General features: G+C 41.8%; 1 protein-coding gene and 1 long non-coding RNA gene across 2 annotated transcripts in view; both read right to left on the bottom strand.

Moving 5' to 3' along the window:
- Corin (corin, serine peptidase) overlaps positions 1–8,924 on the bottom strand; it is a 283,207-nt gene extending 274,283 nt beyond the window's left edge. The window contains 1 exon segment of the mRNA XM_047567531.1: positions 8,464–8,924. Coding sequence (XP_047423487.1) covers positions 8,464–8,724 — 261 coding nt within the window. The 5' untranslated portion in view covers positions 8,725–8,924.
- Positions 8,925–13,954: 5,030 nt separating this feature from the next.
- Positions 13,955–16,287, bottom strand: LOC124994923 (uncharacterized). Its single transcript, XR_007110580.1, has 3 exons — positions 15,957–16,287; positions 15,173–15,264; positions 13,955–14,412 (listed from the first exon to the last, which is right to left on the bottom strand). It is a non-coding gene; the product is annotated as an uncharacterized LOC124994923 (long non-coding RNA).
- Between the last annotated feature and the right edge of the window lie 12 nt (positions 16,288–16,299).

Below are 16,299 nucleotides of genomic sequence, written 5' to 3'. Positions count from 1 at the left end.
CAACCTACTTCCTGAGTTCCACTTCCAAACTCCCTAAATTTCAGAGATCCCAGAATTCTCCCTCTTTACCTGAAAATTCTGCTCCTTTGCCATTCAGAGCACATTTTGTTATGATCATTATTTCTTAACTTTAAAAGTATAGGGGTGTGTGTCTTACCTAGCTATTTAAAGAAGATTTTCATCTGTGACAAACTCTTCCTTTGGTGGCCTCAGGGACACACCTGACCCCCAACACACTGAGCCACCTGGTGGAGGACCTCTATGCCAATGATGGTCCCTCTCCATTCTTTCCCCCGCCCCCTGCAAGCTGCACATCTAGGTAAATGTTCAGTTCTAACCTACAGCCTGAGAAGATACCTCCAGAGAACCATGGCTATAATGGTTTGAACTGCCTCCCAGCTTTGCTCTGATTGTTCTTCTTTTGAGGTTGAAAGGTGATTTTATGTTTTGGCAAAGTGTCACTGGAATAAGAAGAGGGAAGCAAACATTGGGGTCAGTGAGGCTTATCCGGGCAGTACTCCTGTGCCATCCTGTCCACCCCCCCTTCCTGACCCAGAGCTCCTAAATCCCTTGGAATTTCCTGAATGATAGGAGGGATAAGAGCACTTTTCATTCTAATGAGGTGATCCTTGGATACTGGATGGTCCCTAAATAGCTTCAGGATGGGGGCTGATTTCCAGAAAGTTCAAACCTTGATTAGAAGCCTGCAACTTTCAGCACCACTAAAAGAGGGGGAGCAGGGGACTGAATTAGTAATCCACATGCCTGTGCAATTAAACCTCCACAAAACCTAAATGTTGCAGTTTGGAGAGTTATGAGTTGGTCCACACATCCACATGCAGGAGAGGGTGCACACCAACATCATGGGACAAAAGATCCTACACTCAGGACATGTGTGAACCTTGCATGCCTCTTCATCTGCCTGTCCATCTGTATCCTTTGTCTTAAACCAGGAAAAGTAAATGAAATGATATTCTGTGTTCTGTGAGCCATTCTAGCAAATTATGAGATGTGAGAGGGGTTTGTGGGGACCCTGTTTTATAGCTGATCAGTCAGAAATCCAGGTGGCTCTGAAATGGAAGCAGTCTTGTGGGATTGAGTCCTTTAACCTGTGGGATTTGACACTAACTCTGGGTAAACAGAAATGAATTGAACTGCTGGACACCTAGCTGGTGTGAGGGAGATGGAGAATGGTGGAAAGATAGCATGCATCTGGTGACAGAGGGAAAGAACACGCAACTTTTCAACTGGAAGACAGGCAAGAAGGGAAGAAAGAAGCAAAGGGTACAATATCCCACTTATCTTCCACTGCCGCATTAAAATTACAGCTTTCAGATCTACAAAGATCCAACAGCCTTAATTTACACATGAGAAAGCCAGGATCAGGAAGGTTGACTGACTTCTATAAAATCTCACAGCATTGTAGTATCCATTTAGTGTTGAACTCCCATTTCCTATTTCTTGACTTGGATCAAAATATTAGGTACATCAATGTAGCTTTGATTTTCAAACCACACTACAAAAGAGTGGCATCTGGGTTGCCGGATAAAGCTCTGAAATAGTCAGACAAAGGTGAAAATCATGTATTGTCAAAATAATCCTTGAAAATTCTTAGGAAGTGTCACATTGGAGACCAATATAACTTCTGTCAATAAATCCCACATGGTCAGTTTTTCCAGAAATGAAATAGACTTTTCATCTGGGCATCAGATTAATTAATTGGCTTGAGGTTAAAAGACAAAAAGACACAGCTCTTTAGCACAGGATCATAGGTAGAATCACAAGACGGATGCATACAAAGGTGCCAGGGTTTTGAAACTAACAGCAGATCACCTTCTCTCTTCTGCTCTCACTCTAGGACACTGGGTAGCATGCAGGCAGAGCACTCATGTTATTTACACACGTATCCTTCTTCCCTGCACGGCTGGTGTAGGATTTATCGCTTAGTTAGAAAATAAACTTGACAAGGGCAGAGATCCTTGTTTTTTCACTGGTGCAGCCCAAGTCCCTAGTGTCATGCCTGGCAAATTAATGTTTGTCAAATGAAAGGATGAATCTATTCCTTTTTTTGCCCGGGCTGTGCAGCTGAATGCTTAGAAGTGAAGGTTATTTGGACCTAGGACGTGGCTTTCACCTCTTGAGGAATCACGGTTCCCTGGCCAGAAAAATTCACTCTGAACTATTCATAAAGAGATTATCACTACTCTGGGGATAAATGGCACTTTAGCAGAATGACGCCTTCATGTCATTTGGAGAAACTTAAATTTTATGGCTGCAGAAGGACCTCTCTTTAAAATTCCCCCAAGTTCTAGAAACAGAAAGTACTCTCCAAATGCTGTCAACCTCGAGTGGATGGGGCCTTGGGCTAAGTGGGTACAAATAGGTAGTACTAAAAGGGTCTTTGCAACTCACCTCTACATTTTCTACCCTTCCCCTAACCTAGCCTGGTGTCTCACTGGCCCTTCCCTGCACAGGTCCTCTTGAACCTTTCACAGAGTTTCAGTGCTGATATTGAATGTCAAGATGGATCACCTGCAGGACCTCCCTGGATCCCCAACCAGCCCAAACAGACTTCGACATGAGTTTCTCACCACCAGCTCTGATGGCTTGAACATGTAGAAATGTACTATAGGAGTATACTCAAACAGCTGCTGTAGGATGAGCGGATGGGGTCCATGGCCTGTAGGCTGAAAGCAAGACATAAGCTTCGGACACCAGGCACCCTTCAGCAGAACTCAGAGCTGAGCCAACACTGCTGTGGAATGCTCAGGAAACAAGCAGACAGAGTATACGGTCAGGGACATGGATGACTCCTTTTGAGTAAGGAAAAAAGGTAGAGAGGCTGAAGATAGAGTTGAGGATAGTGACAACTTGGGAAAGAGCCTCTGACTGAGCAATTCAAAGGTCAATCACTCCACGTACTCCACACCCAGGTAGAAAACTCACATTAGCAGAATATAATCTCTCAACCTGTACAGTGATTGTCTGTCTATAAAAATAATGAGTCTCATGGAATAAACTTTTAAGAGGTAAAAAAATTTGAGGGTGGGAAAGGATGAAGTCATATTGGATTGGAGTCATAAATCCAATATGGCTGATGGACAATGGAACTGTAGCAAGAGGAAAGAACACATAAAGACCCACAGGGAAAAGGGCCACATGACAATGGAGGCCAAGATTGGAGAGATACATCTGCAAACCAAGAAACACCAAAGATTGCCCACCAGAAGCAAGGACGGTTTGGGAAAAGATTATGCCCTCCAGCCTTTATGGGCAGCAAGACCCTATTAATGATTTTGAATTTGTAGTCTCCAAAACTGACAGCAAACAAATTTCTGTAGTTTTAAGTTACTCAGTTCGTGGCCATTTGTTACAGCAGCCCTAGGAAATTAATACAGCATCTCTCTATCTTAACTAGTTCCAAATATATCTCTATATACTTATTTATTCACAGTTAATAGGTACCAACTGTATACCAGGCACTCATCTAACAATGAACAAAAATATTGAAAAATTTCTTCCCTTGGGGACTTATATTCTAGAATAGGAGGAGAGAGAAAACAGTAAAAATAAAGAAGTAAAATATATAGTTTGTCAAATGGAGGTCAATTTCATGAAGGGGTCCTACAGAGTGAGGTGGAATATTGGTTTTTAAAGCCAAATAAATTGAACACTTTTAGTGGATTTAGCTCTAAGCATGAACTTAGTATTCTACTCTCATTCTTATAAAAATTGGTACAAGATGTAAGGGTATATATGGGGAGAAGAGATCCTCTATTATATCAGGGTTTCTGCTCTAAAACCTGGAAAACCATCAATCATAAAGCTCATTGGGAATGGGAAAAAAGTAATCCATCAGTAAAACTCATCAAGGCCCTAGGAAGAGAATTTCAAAGGATTCTGCAATTAATCCACACTTGTTAGCTGATTTATTAATTAATCTTGTCAGCAAATACTGCCACAGTATAAAACTCCTCAACAAAACAGAAATGATTCTGCTATGCAAAACCACTTCTTAAGAGAAAAAGAAGGAAAGAGAGGTGCTGGACAGGAAACTTAATTACCCTAGAGTCTCATTAAAAAATAAAGCTTATTCTACAATGAAGGGGATATCTATCTGTACTGCCCATTACAGTAACCACTGGCCAGATGTGATTACCTGAAAGGTGCTCAGGGAGATGGACTGAATTTTTAATTTGATTTAATTTTGATTAATGTAAATTTAAATAACCACATGTAGCTGGCAGCCACATTATTGTACAGCATAGGTTTATTTTTTATTTTTTATTTTTTTTTATTGTAAACAAATGGGATACATGTTGCAGCATAGGTTTAGAATCACAGGAATCTGTGGAAAAAAGGCCTGGGAGTCTCCTCACTGAAGCTGAGAAGAGACCAGTTCCTCAAATAAAAACAGGTTCTGGACCAAATGGTCAAAGCAGTTTGGGGCAAGAAAGACAAAGTGGAGGCATCATGCTCCTGCTTTCAAATTATATTACAAAGCAACAGTAATCAAAACAATCTAGTACTGGCATAAAGACAGACATACAGATGAAGGGAACAAACTAGAGAGCCCAAAAATAAACCCAGGCCCAAAAATTAAATTTATAATATATATATAAATTGTGTGTGTGTGTGTGTGTGTATGATCTTTGAGAGGGCTTCCCAGAGTACACAAGGGGAGAAGATAGTTTCTTCAACAGATGGTATTGGAAAAACTGGATATTCACATGCAATAGTATAAAATTGAATCTTCATCTCACACGAGACACAAAACTCAAATAAAAATAGATTAAGGACTTGAAAATAAGACCTGAAACCATAAAATTCCTAGAAGTAAACTGAGGAAAATATTTCTGGCATTGGTTGTTGCAATAATTTCTTGGATATGACACCAAAAGCATAGGCAACAAAAGCAATAATGGATAAGTAGGACAACATCAAACTAAAAGACTTCTTTCTGCACTGCAGAGGAAACAATGACCAAAACAAAAAGTCAACTACAGAAGGGGAGTAAATATTTATGAACTATATATCTGAAAAAGGGCTAATTTTCAAAATCCATAAGGAACTCCTATAACTCAAAAGCAAAAATAAACAAATAAATAACTTAATTTTAAAATGGGTAGAAAGCCTGAATACATATTTTTTCAATTAAATCAGACAAATGGACAATAAAATGTGAAATGTTGCTCAGTGCCACTAACCCTCAGGGAAATGCAAATAAAAACCACAATGAAGCTGGGTGCAGGGGTACATGTCTATAATCCCAGTGACTCAGGAGGCTGAGGCCAGAAGGATCACAAGTTCAAAGACAGCTGGGGCAACTTAGCAAGGTCCTAAGCAACTTAGTGAGACCCTGTCTCAAAATAAAATATAAAAAGGACTGGGGATGTGGCTCAGTAATAAAGTACCTCTGGGTTCAATCCCCAGTTAAAAAAAAAAAAAAAGTTAAAAATTAAAAATAGAACTACTTACCATATAATCCAGCAATCCCTTCTGGAAATATAACCAAAGGAGTTAAAATTAGGACCTTGAAGAAATGTCTGCATTCCCTTCTTCATTGCAGTATTACTCACAATAGCCAAGACATAGAAGCAGCCTAAATGCACTTTGATGGATGGATGAAGAAAATGGAATTACATAACATGTAGTTACTAAGCCTTAAAAAAGAAGGACATCCTGCCATTCGCAACAAGGTGGTTGAACCCAGGAGCCATTATGCTTAATGAAATAAACCAGACACAAGAGGACAAACACTGCATAATCTCACTTATACAAGAAATTTGAGTTAAATCCATATGAACAGAGAACAGAATGGCAGTTGCCTAGGGAAGGGGGAAAGGGGAAGATACTGGAAAATGGGTGTAAAATTTTGGTAATGCAAGATGAATAAGTCCTGTAGCAGAGTCTCTGTAGTTGATAGACAGGCAGAAACCCTAAGAGCACATATCTTTGTGTTTAATTATATACTGTATAATTAAAATTTTGCAAGAGAAAAGATCTTCTGTTCAGTGTGTGTATACCAAATAATAATAACAATAATAAGAGAGCAGAAGTAATCTTTTGGGAGTGATAAATATGTTTATGACAATGGCTTTACAGGCATATACATATTCCAAACTCATCAAGTTGTATATATGAAATATGTACATATATATCAAAAGTCAATATAACAAAAGTGGCTGTAGCAAAAAAATATTAGAGAGTCTTCATAGAATGGACATGGAATGGACAACTATTACATACCTCCAGTACATATGTATTTCCTTGATCCACACAGTATTCTTACAGGTGATCAATAGTATCATCCCCACTTTCTGATGGAGGAAACTGAGGCTTAGCAGGATTATTTGAGTGGCTGGAGCCTTTCAGTTTTTAAGAGGTAGAACCAGAGGTCTGACACCAAAGCCTGTGCTTTGCACTCTTCCTACCAGGGCATAGCATCTATGACACACTTGAGATTTTCTTCCATTTCCTACCTATCTAAATAGTCCTACAAAAGTTGTGTATGTGTTTGTGTGTGTGTGTGTAAAATCTGAGGAATAGGCAGGTCTGGAGCTACATGATTGCTTAGTGTGGATCTAGAGTGCTGTACAAAACAGTATCCTTTAGCCAACCTGTACTATTTTCCATCTAATCAGGTAAAGTGCACTGTCAGGAACAGCGATGAGGCAGAGGAGGCATGAATTCATGCTTGCTAAATAACTTAGTAAGGTAGAAGTGGCAGGTTAAATCAACTTCCTCCCTTGGATCCATTCAGCAAGACTTGTTGTTACAGCTCTCCTGATTCCCAGGGAGCTTCCATTATGTGGACTTGAAAGACAGGCAGAAACCCTAAGAGCACATATTTTTGTGTTTAAGGAGGCTGGAGGTGAAGGCAAGAAGGAAAATGAGGAACAAGACACTTTATTACTCTCTTGTGCTAACTCTCTGGAGACATGGGGCTGCTCAACTTCTTCCCCAACTTCATGTTTGTCTCATCCTATCCTGGCAAGGAACTTTCAGGAAAGAGCTCCCTAGACCCTGAAAAAAAAACTTTATATAATATATATGTATATATATGTATATATATATATATATATTCCCCCCCCCCCATTTCTGTGGTTCCAAACTGGAGTAACTTTAAAAATAGTTCATCCTAGTGAAACTCTTGGTATCCTAGGAAGGAGTCTATGGAAAACCTAACTGCTCAGGTGACCTCTCTCACATATCTACACAGACACCTAGTCTAAACTTAAAATCCAGGAACCTGGTTTAGGGCACTGATTTTGTGCCCAATCTCACATAACAAAACTATTGGGGACCTACTAAATACAAACAAGCGGGTGAATGTCGGTGATAGTGTCATTGTGACCAAGGGGGTAAGAAAACATGGTGCCTTTCATCCTCTTGGGTTATGGCAAAATTAATGTTGACAGCATTAGAAACATTATAGCACCTGTAATTTCAAAACTTTCTACTAAAATGACAATAATCACTTGTGAGACCTCCTCACTCCCCTTTTGGCAGAGGTCTTGGGATACTTTGCAGAGTTTTACTTCCTTCAGGAAATTTTTTCTGGGGCTGGGGTTGTAGGTCAGTGGTAGAGCATTTGCCTTGCATGCCTGAGGCACTGGGTTCAATCCTCAGCACCACATAAATAAACAAAGTCAAGGCAATGTGTCCATCTACGACTAAAACAAAAAGATTTTTAAAGAAAATTACTTTAAAAAATTTTAAGATGAAATAAAAACTATAAACCACAAATATGCATATAGAAGTTGTTAAGGTCTTGTACAGAAGGCAGTGCATTGTTCTCAGAAGCTTCCCGCAAGAGGAAAATTCTCCACTTTTTGAATTGCTTGCCTCCAAAGCTCCCAGGTTAAGTGCATGGGAAGTTGTGCAAAAAGCGCCTGCACTGCCATCCACCGGCCTCGAGCGTATGACACCAGGAGAGGGGCGCCCGTGGCGACGCTGGGGGACAGGATACCACCTCTCTCCCACCCGCCCAGCCCGAGGTGTCTGCGGGCAGAGAGGTCACCCGTCTGGACTCGGCACAGCTGGGAGTCTAGCCTAGTAGCGAGCAGATTATGGGGCCCTATTGACGCCAAAGAATGTTGTAAATTAGACTTAATTCCTGGAGTTTCTGGCCAGTGGGGAGCATCAGTGGTGCCCTTCTTTTTTTTTTTTTTTCCCTTCCCGAACCTGCGGAAATGCTGTCCCTTCCCAGGACAGGATCCGAGCCTGCCAAACCGTAGAGCTTTGAACCTACGCCTCCCGGCGGCCAGCGCAAGATGTGCTGCGGGAGAAAAGTTTGTACACAGGGAACCCAGGAGTTCCAGCACTCGGCAAGTGAGGCGATTGTGGGATGTTGCCACTCTGGATGATCCCCGGGCACACTGGTCTCCGGGGAACCGCGCGCTGTACTGGTTGTAAGAGGGACGGACACCTGGGCGCGCGCAATTTGGAGAGGAGGCTTACGTCTGGGGCAGGCAAGACTGCCGCGCAGTCCTTCCAGCTGCCGGGCGCCTGCGACGAGGGCAAGCCGTGGATCCCCGAGGGGCTGGTTGCGACGGCTTCACCGGCAGCCTCCCCAAGTGCTCGTGTGCGGCTAAGCCCACTGGACGCGCAGAGAGCGCCTGGCGGAAGAGGGACTCTGGAGGAGAGGTAGCAGAGCCCCTGGCAAGCAGAGCGGGATCTCCGAACCGAGCCAACTCGAAAGCTGAAGGAAACCCTGCCCATGGCCCTGGAGGGTCTCGGACGCGAGGCGACCCGAGTGGAGGTCCGTGCGCCCCGGTACTAGCTGCAGGGCGCTGAACGCAGCACTGCGAAAGACGGAGCTCACCGACGGCGGGAGAAGGAGGTGGCACCCGGGGGAAGGAGGGGACTGAGGCAGGAAGGGTTGACCCTGAATTCACCCGGACTCGAAGGCCACCGGACCGGTCTGCGGCAGGAGCGTAGGTCGTGGATCTTACCGGCTTCGGGACCCCGGCTCGGCGGTAGCGCTCTTCCGGAGCAAGGGCAGGGGACCGTTTCTCGAACATGTCTCGCTAATTCCTCTGTCCACTCTTATCTTGGTCGCTTTTCTCTCTTCTATGTGTCCCTGGGAGAGGCACTACAGATGCCTTTCTCCTTACTCAGTAAGAGACAAGTTGTACTTCAAGGGACAGGAGCCCCACATTTTGTCTGTTCCACAGATCCCACCCGCGGACCACTCCCTCCCTTCACGCACGTCTCTGGGTCTACCCATAATAACCCTTAATGACAGATCCTCCGTGACACCCCTCCCCCTTACACACACCCTTGCACTCAAAGAAGTTATTCATCAGAGGCAGAGGAAAAGCCAAGGGTCTGCTTGTCTTCCCCCCAAACTTACACTCCCCCAGGACAGCAGAAAAGGACACCATGATTAAGTCTGAGCTGTTGGATAGTGGTTGGAAAGAAAAGGGTTTTCTCTGCGTTCTTCTTATCACATTCTAGACCATTTCCTTTTAGCCAGAAGATAACCAAGCAAAAATCAAAAAACTGCAGCCACTGACAAGACCAAGTTTGCTATCTTAAAAAATGTTATGTTTGAAAGGCAACTATTACTTGCATTATACAAATGGAAATTTGCCTTCTTACAGGTTTAGTGAAGAAACTGCCTGTCTTTGCTAAGGGTTCAGGTACAGGGGAGAACCCCACCAACCTGCTCCATAAACTTCCTATGGGATTTCCTGCCAGTAGTATCCAAAGGCCGAACCAAGAAACAAATCCTGCCTGTTATGCACAAGCAACCAGTTTTCCTAAGGCAGCATCAAGGAGCTCACTGGAGATATTCACAGTGGGGAGTGGGGCAGACTTCATTGAGGTTTTTCTTAGAAATAACTATACAATTTCAGCCAAGATCTTAATGAAATTTCCAAAAACTACTCATGAGGTCATTTATTAAACTTATTTCCATTATTTAAAGGAACATAGATCAGGCATCCGCTTTAGTATTACTGCTGGAGGGAAAAGGGTATATACATTGGAAAAATTGGGTTGAAACTGGTATTTTGTTCCTAAAAATGATTCCATGATATGCTAACATGAGATTCAGAATACAATATCTAACAAATTTCTTATAACTTATAAAAAGGAGGCTGTTAGTACTTGGCAGGCTGTGTCCTAAGCACTTTACATGCATTCTACTTACATTCACTTGTTTTACTTCTACCAACCACTTTGAAGTTGGTGCTATTACTACCTTTATTTTACAGATGAGAAAGCAGAAACCAGCTTAAGGTTATACAAGTAGCAAGTAGCTGAGCTGGGATTCCCCAGAGGCAGTGTGATTTCAGGACTGAGCTCTTCCTAGTAGAGATTCTGTCTCATCACACACCATCACCACAGGGGCACCTGCCTGGGAACCAAAGAGCCAAGGCGACTCATCTGTCAACTCCACCTTGAGCAAGTCCCGGTCTTTCTAGGCCACAATTAACTCAGTCTATGAACTGAGCATTGATTGGATTCAAGGTTTCTACAGGCATACTGAAGCCATATGTTAGTTTCTATTTCATCTCGTTTCTTTTCCACTTTCTGCCCTCTGGTGGAGGTGCTACAGGAACTAGGGAATTAAAGTAGCTAAATCAGGGGACTTGGGAGGGTCCATCAGTCTCCCTGGCTCTTGCATCACTACAGTGTTCACCTCAGAACTAAAGCATCTTGCACCAATAATGTAAAATACATATTCCTTAAACATCCTTTTAATAAGAGAAACCAGTTCTACTTACCAATAGCACCAGAAAGAGTACTTGAGGTAGGTATTCTTTGCATGATGATAATGATATAAAATTTATTTTGATATTCTTTGTATCAAACTTTTATAAAGAATCAAAAATATTAGAAGTTCACAACATATTCTGCTCTCAGTATCCCCGAATGATCTATTTGAATTATTCCTCTGTAAAAATTTTTGACACATGTGCATTTCAACTTTTTTTAAAGTGATAACCATCATCCAATTTTTTGAAATACCCTAAATTTGACCAAAAGAAACATTTCTGGCCCTTCGAAATTTTTATTTGTCTAGCATTTCAAGCATACATCCAACTAGTTAGATCATTTTATAGAAAAAAAAAAACCCACATTAAACATTCAAGGGAAGATATGACCACAACTACAATAACATATACTTGCCCAGTGAAGCAATTATCATTACATGATAAAAGTAACCTTTTGTAGATTTTCTGTTTGCTGTTCCTAATATTTCTGGCTCATCAATCCCCTACTTAGTAGTCACTGGGAAGAAAGTAACAAGAGCCAGCCCTGTAGGAAATTCCCCCAAAATTTTATTTTTAGCAGTTTGATACATTTAGTGCTACACAGGAGACACATACTGCAATTTGACTGCTTAAATGCTCCTACCTTTGGTCAGCACCTGCCTAGTCCTGCCAGGGATAGTGTGCCCTGAGACAGTATCCACACAAATAAAAAGTGAGATGCCTCAGTTCACAATAGATTTTTTTTTTTTTTTCTGATTTGGGGATCAATTTGCAAGAGAAGTCTTATGACATTAAGACACATTCATCTGTTATTATAATACTTTTTAAGCACTCTGTGCCAAGCACTTCACAAAATGACATATAGTTTGTTTCTAATTCTTGAAACAAATATAATTTTCTCTATTGTAAGATAAAAATTAGCCCATCTCATAAAACTGTTATGGAGATTAAATAAATATATAAAATATTTTTAAAAAGAGGTGCAAATACATAATAGCTAAAACTTATTGCAAAGGGCATTCTTTATTTCTCTTACTGTCACCATTTTACAGAACAGGAAACTAAAGCTTACAGAAAATAAATAACTTGCCTAAGACCTCATAGTGATAGAAACATAATTGCTTGAAGCCCAAGCAATCTGGGATCACAGATTGATCTCTTAACCCCTACCTCTGTAGCAGTTATTAAGATGATGAAAATGTCCGAGGAGTTTACAGCTTAGAATTACACTGTGAATTCAGTCATTCATTAAGAAACATTTATTGAGCATTGTAATAGGTTATTATCCCAACTCCCCCAAAAGATCAGTGCACAAGACTCTCAGAATGTGACCTTCCTTGTTTGGAAACAGAGCCTTTTGCACATGTAAGATGCAATCACACTAGAACAGAATGGGCTCCAAATCCAAAGAGAGTGTCCTTACAAAGCAGAAAAGGACACAGATACCAAGAAGGCAATGTGAAGGTGGAGGCATAGATTATAGTTATGCATCTAGAAGTCAAGAAATGCCAAGGATTAACACCCACTATGGGAGAGGCATAACACTGTTTCTCCCTCAGGGGCTCCAAAGGAACTAACTGGCTAACTCCTTAATTTTGGACTTCTGGCTACCTGTACTGTGGAAGAATAAGCTTCTGTTGTTCAAAGCTTCCCCACCCCATTGTCGTTATTTGCTATGGCAGCCCTAGTAAATTAACACCAACATTAACTGTAGCTAGGCACAGTTCCCCACTCCATGGTTATAGCAATCAACAAAACTATACTCCTGCCCAGGCAGAGCTTACATTCTAGTAAAGGAGGTAAGTAATAAGCAAATACATAAGAACAGGTACTCTTCAGTGCAATCAGGGGAACTACCATAAAACAGAGGACAACCAGATGAGGGTGATAAGTGGGTAAGAGCATCTCTTGTGTTTTTGTTTGCTTGCTTGCTTGTGTTTGGATTTATTTATTTATTTATTTATTTATTTATTTATTTATTTATTTATTTATTTATTTATCAGTGCTGGGGACTGAACCCAGGGCCTTGTACTTGACAGACAAGCACTCTATGAACTGAGCTATATCCCTAGCCCTCCAGGAGTGTTTTAACCCATATCTGAATTGTGGAATTCCATGATGTATGTGAATTTTTCATAGTACTATTTAAATACATGCCCCATTCCTAATGAAAAATAAAACAGCAAATACAGAAGCTCACCAAACAATAGACCTAATCTTGTTTAATATACCAAGATTCTAAAATACATGAAAATGGTTTCCCAGATGAATAACTGGTCTCTCTTGTCTTAAAAAGTCTCTGGAGAACACTGGGATTTCCAGTTCCTCGCATTACTCCTAAATTCATATATTTTCCAAGAGGTAATAGCCAGTTCATTGCTTCTTCCTTACTTTTGTGAAGCTCCCCAGTATCACAGAACTCAAAACCCAAGGTTGGGGTTGGGGGAGTGTCTAATCAATAAAAGGAAACCTCCACAGGCCAGAAGAGACAGCTGTCTTATGACAAGAGCTTAACCATCTGTCTTACTTCCCCAGAGATGTGCAGAGGTTAAAACAGTTGGGGCAGTACCCTAGGTACCCACAAGTTTCTCACCTTTAAGATCCTGTCTCTTTACTCCCCCATATCTGGTCTCAGAAATGTTGGCTCCTGTTGTACCTCTAGTGTTCTTGATTCAACACTCAACTAATCAATTATTCTCCTATAGATCAGAGTGTCATCCACTGTGTCAGTAATTTTGATTTTATAAGGCTGGATGAGGCCCAAAGGCCCCAAAGCCTGAAGCTCTGAAACTCACCCATCACAATGAGCTGATGGTTGCATGGATGTTTCTCTCCTACTGCCGTCTAAACCTGGCTGTCTGCTTAGGTGAAGGGACCCACAGCATAGATTATATGAGGGCAGAGTCTTCTATTGTATTCACTGTACCAGGCATCTAAGCAAACACATTTCTTGAAAAGAAATGGAACATTTAAAAGTAAATCTCTCCACATCTGGTCTTTGAAATTCTTACAGGTCATCTCTAAACAACTACTAGAGAGTCTCAACTATATTTGAAAGTTTTAATATCCATAGCTATAAAGTTCATAAAAGCAAATATATCCAATGCGGTGTTTCAGTAAGGTTTCTTTGATAATTTCAGTAACAATTACACCATTTATTGAAGGTTATTTAAATTTAATTTAGATGTGAATAGTGAAATTAATTGAAATACAAACACTAAGCGTTGGTAGATCTCTAAGTATTTAAACTGAAAAATCTTAAAGATTTCAAATACGCATTCTGCAGATTTAAAACACCAAGCTCATAATTTAGTTTTTACATTGTGTATTATGTAATATAACATATGACATTGTGTTAATGCCACAAAGTAAATAAGAAAACAAGACCATCACATTCACAATTTTATCTAGGCCATTCTTAGACACTATTCGGTAACATTTTCCATTCCATCTTTAACTGGCTCAGATTGAAACAAAAAGGACAACGTGTACTACTTTATTTTTTCTCAGAACAAATTAGTGTTAAGTATTTAGACAATTTAACTTCCTTTTGACCTTAGAGAAAATAATTTACTTTCTCTTTCTTGATTCAATCCACTTCAGCTCATCATGCAGTGGTTTCGCAGCATCTTCATGCCACTCATTCAGGACAAAGGAGAAGCCATAGGAACTGAATCATGCGTCACTGTTTGATTAGAACACAATATCCTCACTCATCTCCCTGCCCACTTTTACCCTTGCCCTACCTCCTTATAGTCCTTTCACACAGAGAAGCCAACAATCTCAAAAAAACAAAAAAAACAACCAAAAAACCTCTTCCCTGCTTAAAACCTTCCAATGATGTCCATTGAAACTAGCATAAAACTCAAATCCTATCAAACACTATAGGAAATGGCCTAGACCACTCCCCCTCTCAATTTAATTTTCATTAAGCTCCAATTACACCAGTGCATCTTTCTGGTCCTCAGTCATGTCAAGCATCTCCCAAACTTAGGGACTTTATACTTGCTACTTTCTCCTTCTCATGGACTTTTCTCTCAGATTTTCAGATGGAGGCCATTCCAGTCACTGTGTATCAAATGTCGCTATCTTAAAGGGACTTTCTCAGTCTAAATTACCTGGTCTCCTTTTACCCCTATTTCCATCATTTTCTATAACTTTTTTTTTTTGGTCTCTTAAAATCCTTTGAGGATGGAATGCCCTGGGTGGGTGCAGCTAGAACAGGGGCTCATAAGAAAAGTTTCCCTCTCTCCATCCTCCTCCGTGCAGTGACTCCCACCCCACTTCCACACCCTCTTGGATAGCATTCCACTAGCATGGTCCTTCTATGGCCATCTAAGGGGTCCACCTTAAGAAGGGCCAGGACCCTCCATTTTTCCTGACCCACACTTCCCATTGGGACCACACTCCTTTCTGTTGACCAGCACTGTGGGGCACATACATACCTCTTCCTCTGTCTTGAGCATCACCCTTTCACTCGGAAATCCATGAGCCTGGGAGAACATCTCAGGGCAAGCCTCCCCTCTGTAACTGTTACCTGTGACAGCAGAGGAGGGCAAGGCTTTTAGCTGGAGGCCCTGGAGCAGTGAGAAGATGCAGCATCAAGGGTTTCTGCCTTTATTCTGATGTGTCATCACCCTCAGGGCCTTGGTCTTAATGCCCGTCGGCCCTGTTAACAACCATTGGGCTGCATCACAAGGTCAGGGACCACATCTTCATCTCTGAAATCCTTATACTGTGCCTACCAGACAGAAGGGCTGTGGAGACAGTTAATCCCAAGCCAGATAGTTACACAAGTCGGTGTCCACCAAGTCTAGAAACCCTCCCAGACTTGAGAGGGAGGTGTCCGACCTCCATAATCTTGGAGGGAGGGGTGTGACACCTTCTCAGCTTCCCATGGCTTAAGTTCTTCCCCTGACCTCTTATAGTGCTGGGGTCAAACCCATGATCTTGTGCATGCCAAGTACACACTCCATCACTGAGCTATACCCCTACCCCTTGAGGTCCAGTGATGAGGCTTCTCATTTCTGCCCCTCAGAATTACTCCAGAAACTTCTGTTAAGGACTAATTCCCTCATTTCCTCAGGCACAGGCAGGCACCTCTCCTAAGCCTCAGCTACAGTTCTGCTCCCTAGCATACCCTTGTGTCACCTCTGGACTTGGGGACCCATGCTTTTGATATGAGGGTGTGAGCCTGGAAGTGGGGGGCACTGGGGGTAGATCCTTTACCTCCAGTTTGTTGAGTGCCAATCCACAAAAATGGCACCAGTTTTGACTTCCTCCATGTGTCTCAAAGTCTGGCATCCTACTGCCTTTTCATCATAGTGTAAACACCTGTTGTGCTGAAAAACTTCACCTTTAAGGCGGTAGAAAAAGGCACCACTTTGGCAGAACCTGCGTCCCCACCAGGATTGTGGTCTCCAGCAATAACAGTGTCACGGCACTGGGAGTTGCCTTGGGTCAGGCTTGCTGCAGTACCTGAGTCCTTAGCAGTGGGATACCCCTGGCAGAGTGGGTCTGTCAGCGGCAGGCTTCAGTCACCTGACTTGGAAAACTGAAGTCCTCCAGAAAG

This window comes from Sciurus carolinensis, chromosome 10 (genome assembly GCF_902686445.1).
Source record: "Sciurus carolinensis chromosome 10, mSciCar1.2, whole genome shotgun sequence".
Classification (NCBI taxonomy): domain Eukaryota; kingdom Metazoa; phylum Chordata; class Mammalia; order Rodentia; family Sciuridae; genus Sciurus; species Sciurus carolinensis.
The sequence above is the reverse complement of the archived record's forward strand: the minus strand, read 5'-3'. Positions and strand labels throughout refer to the sequence as shown.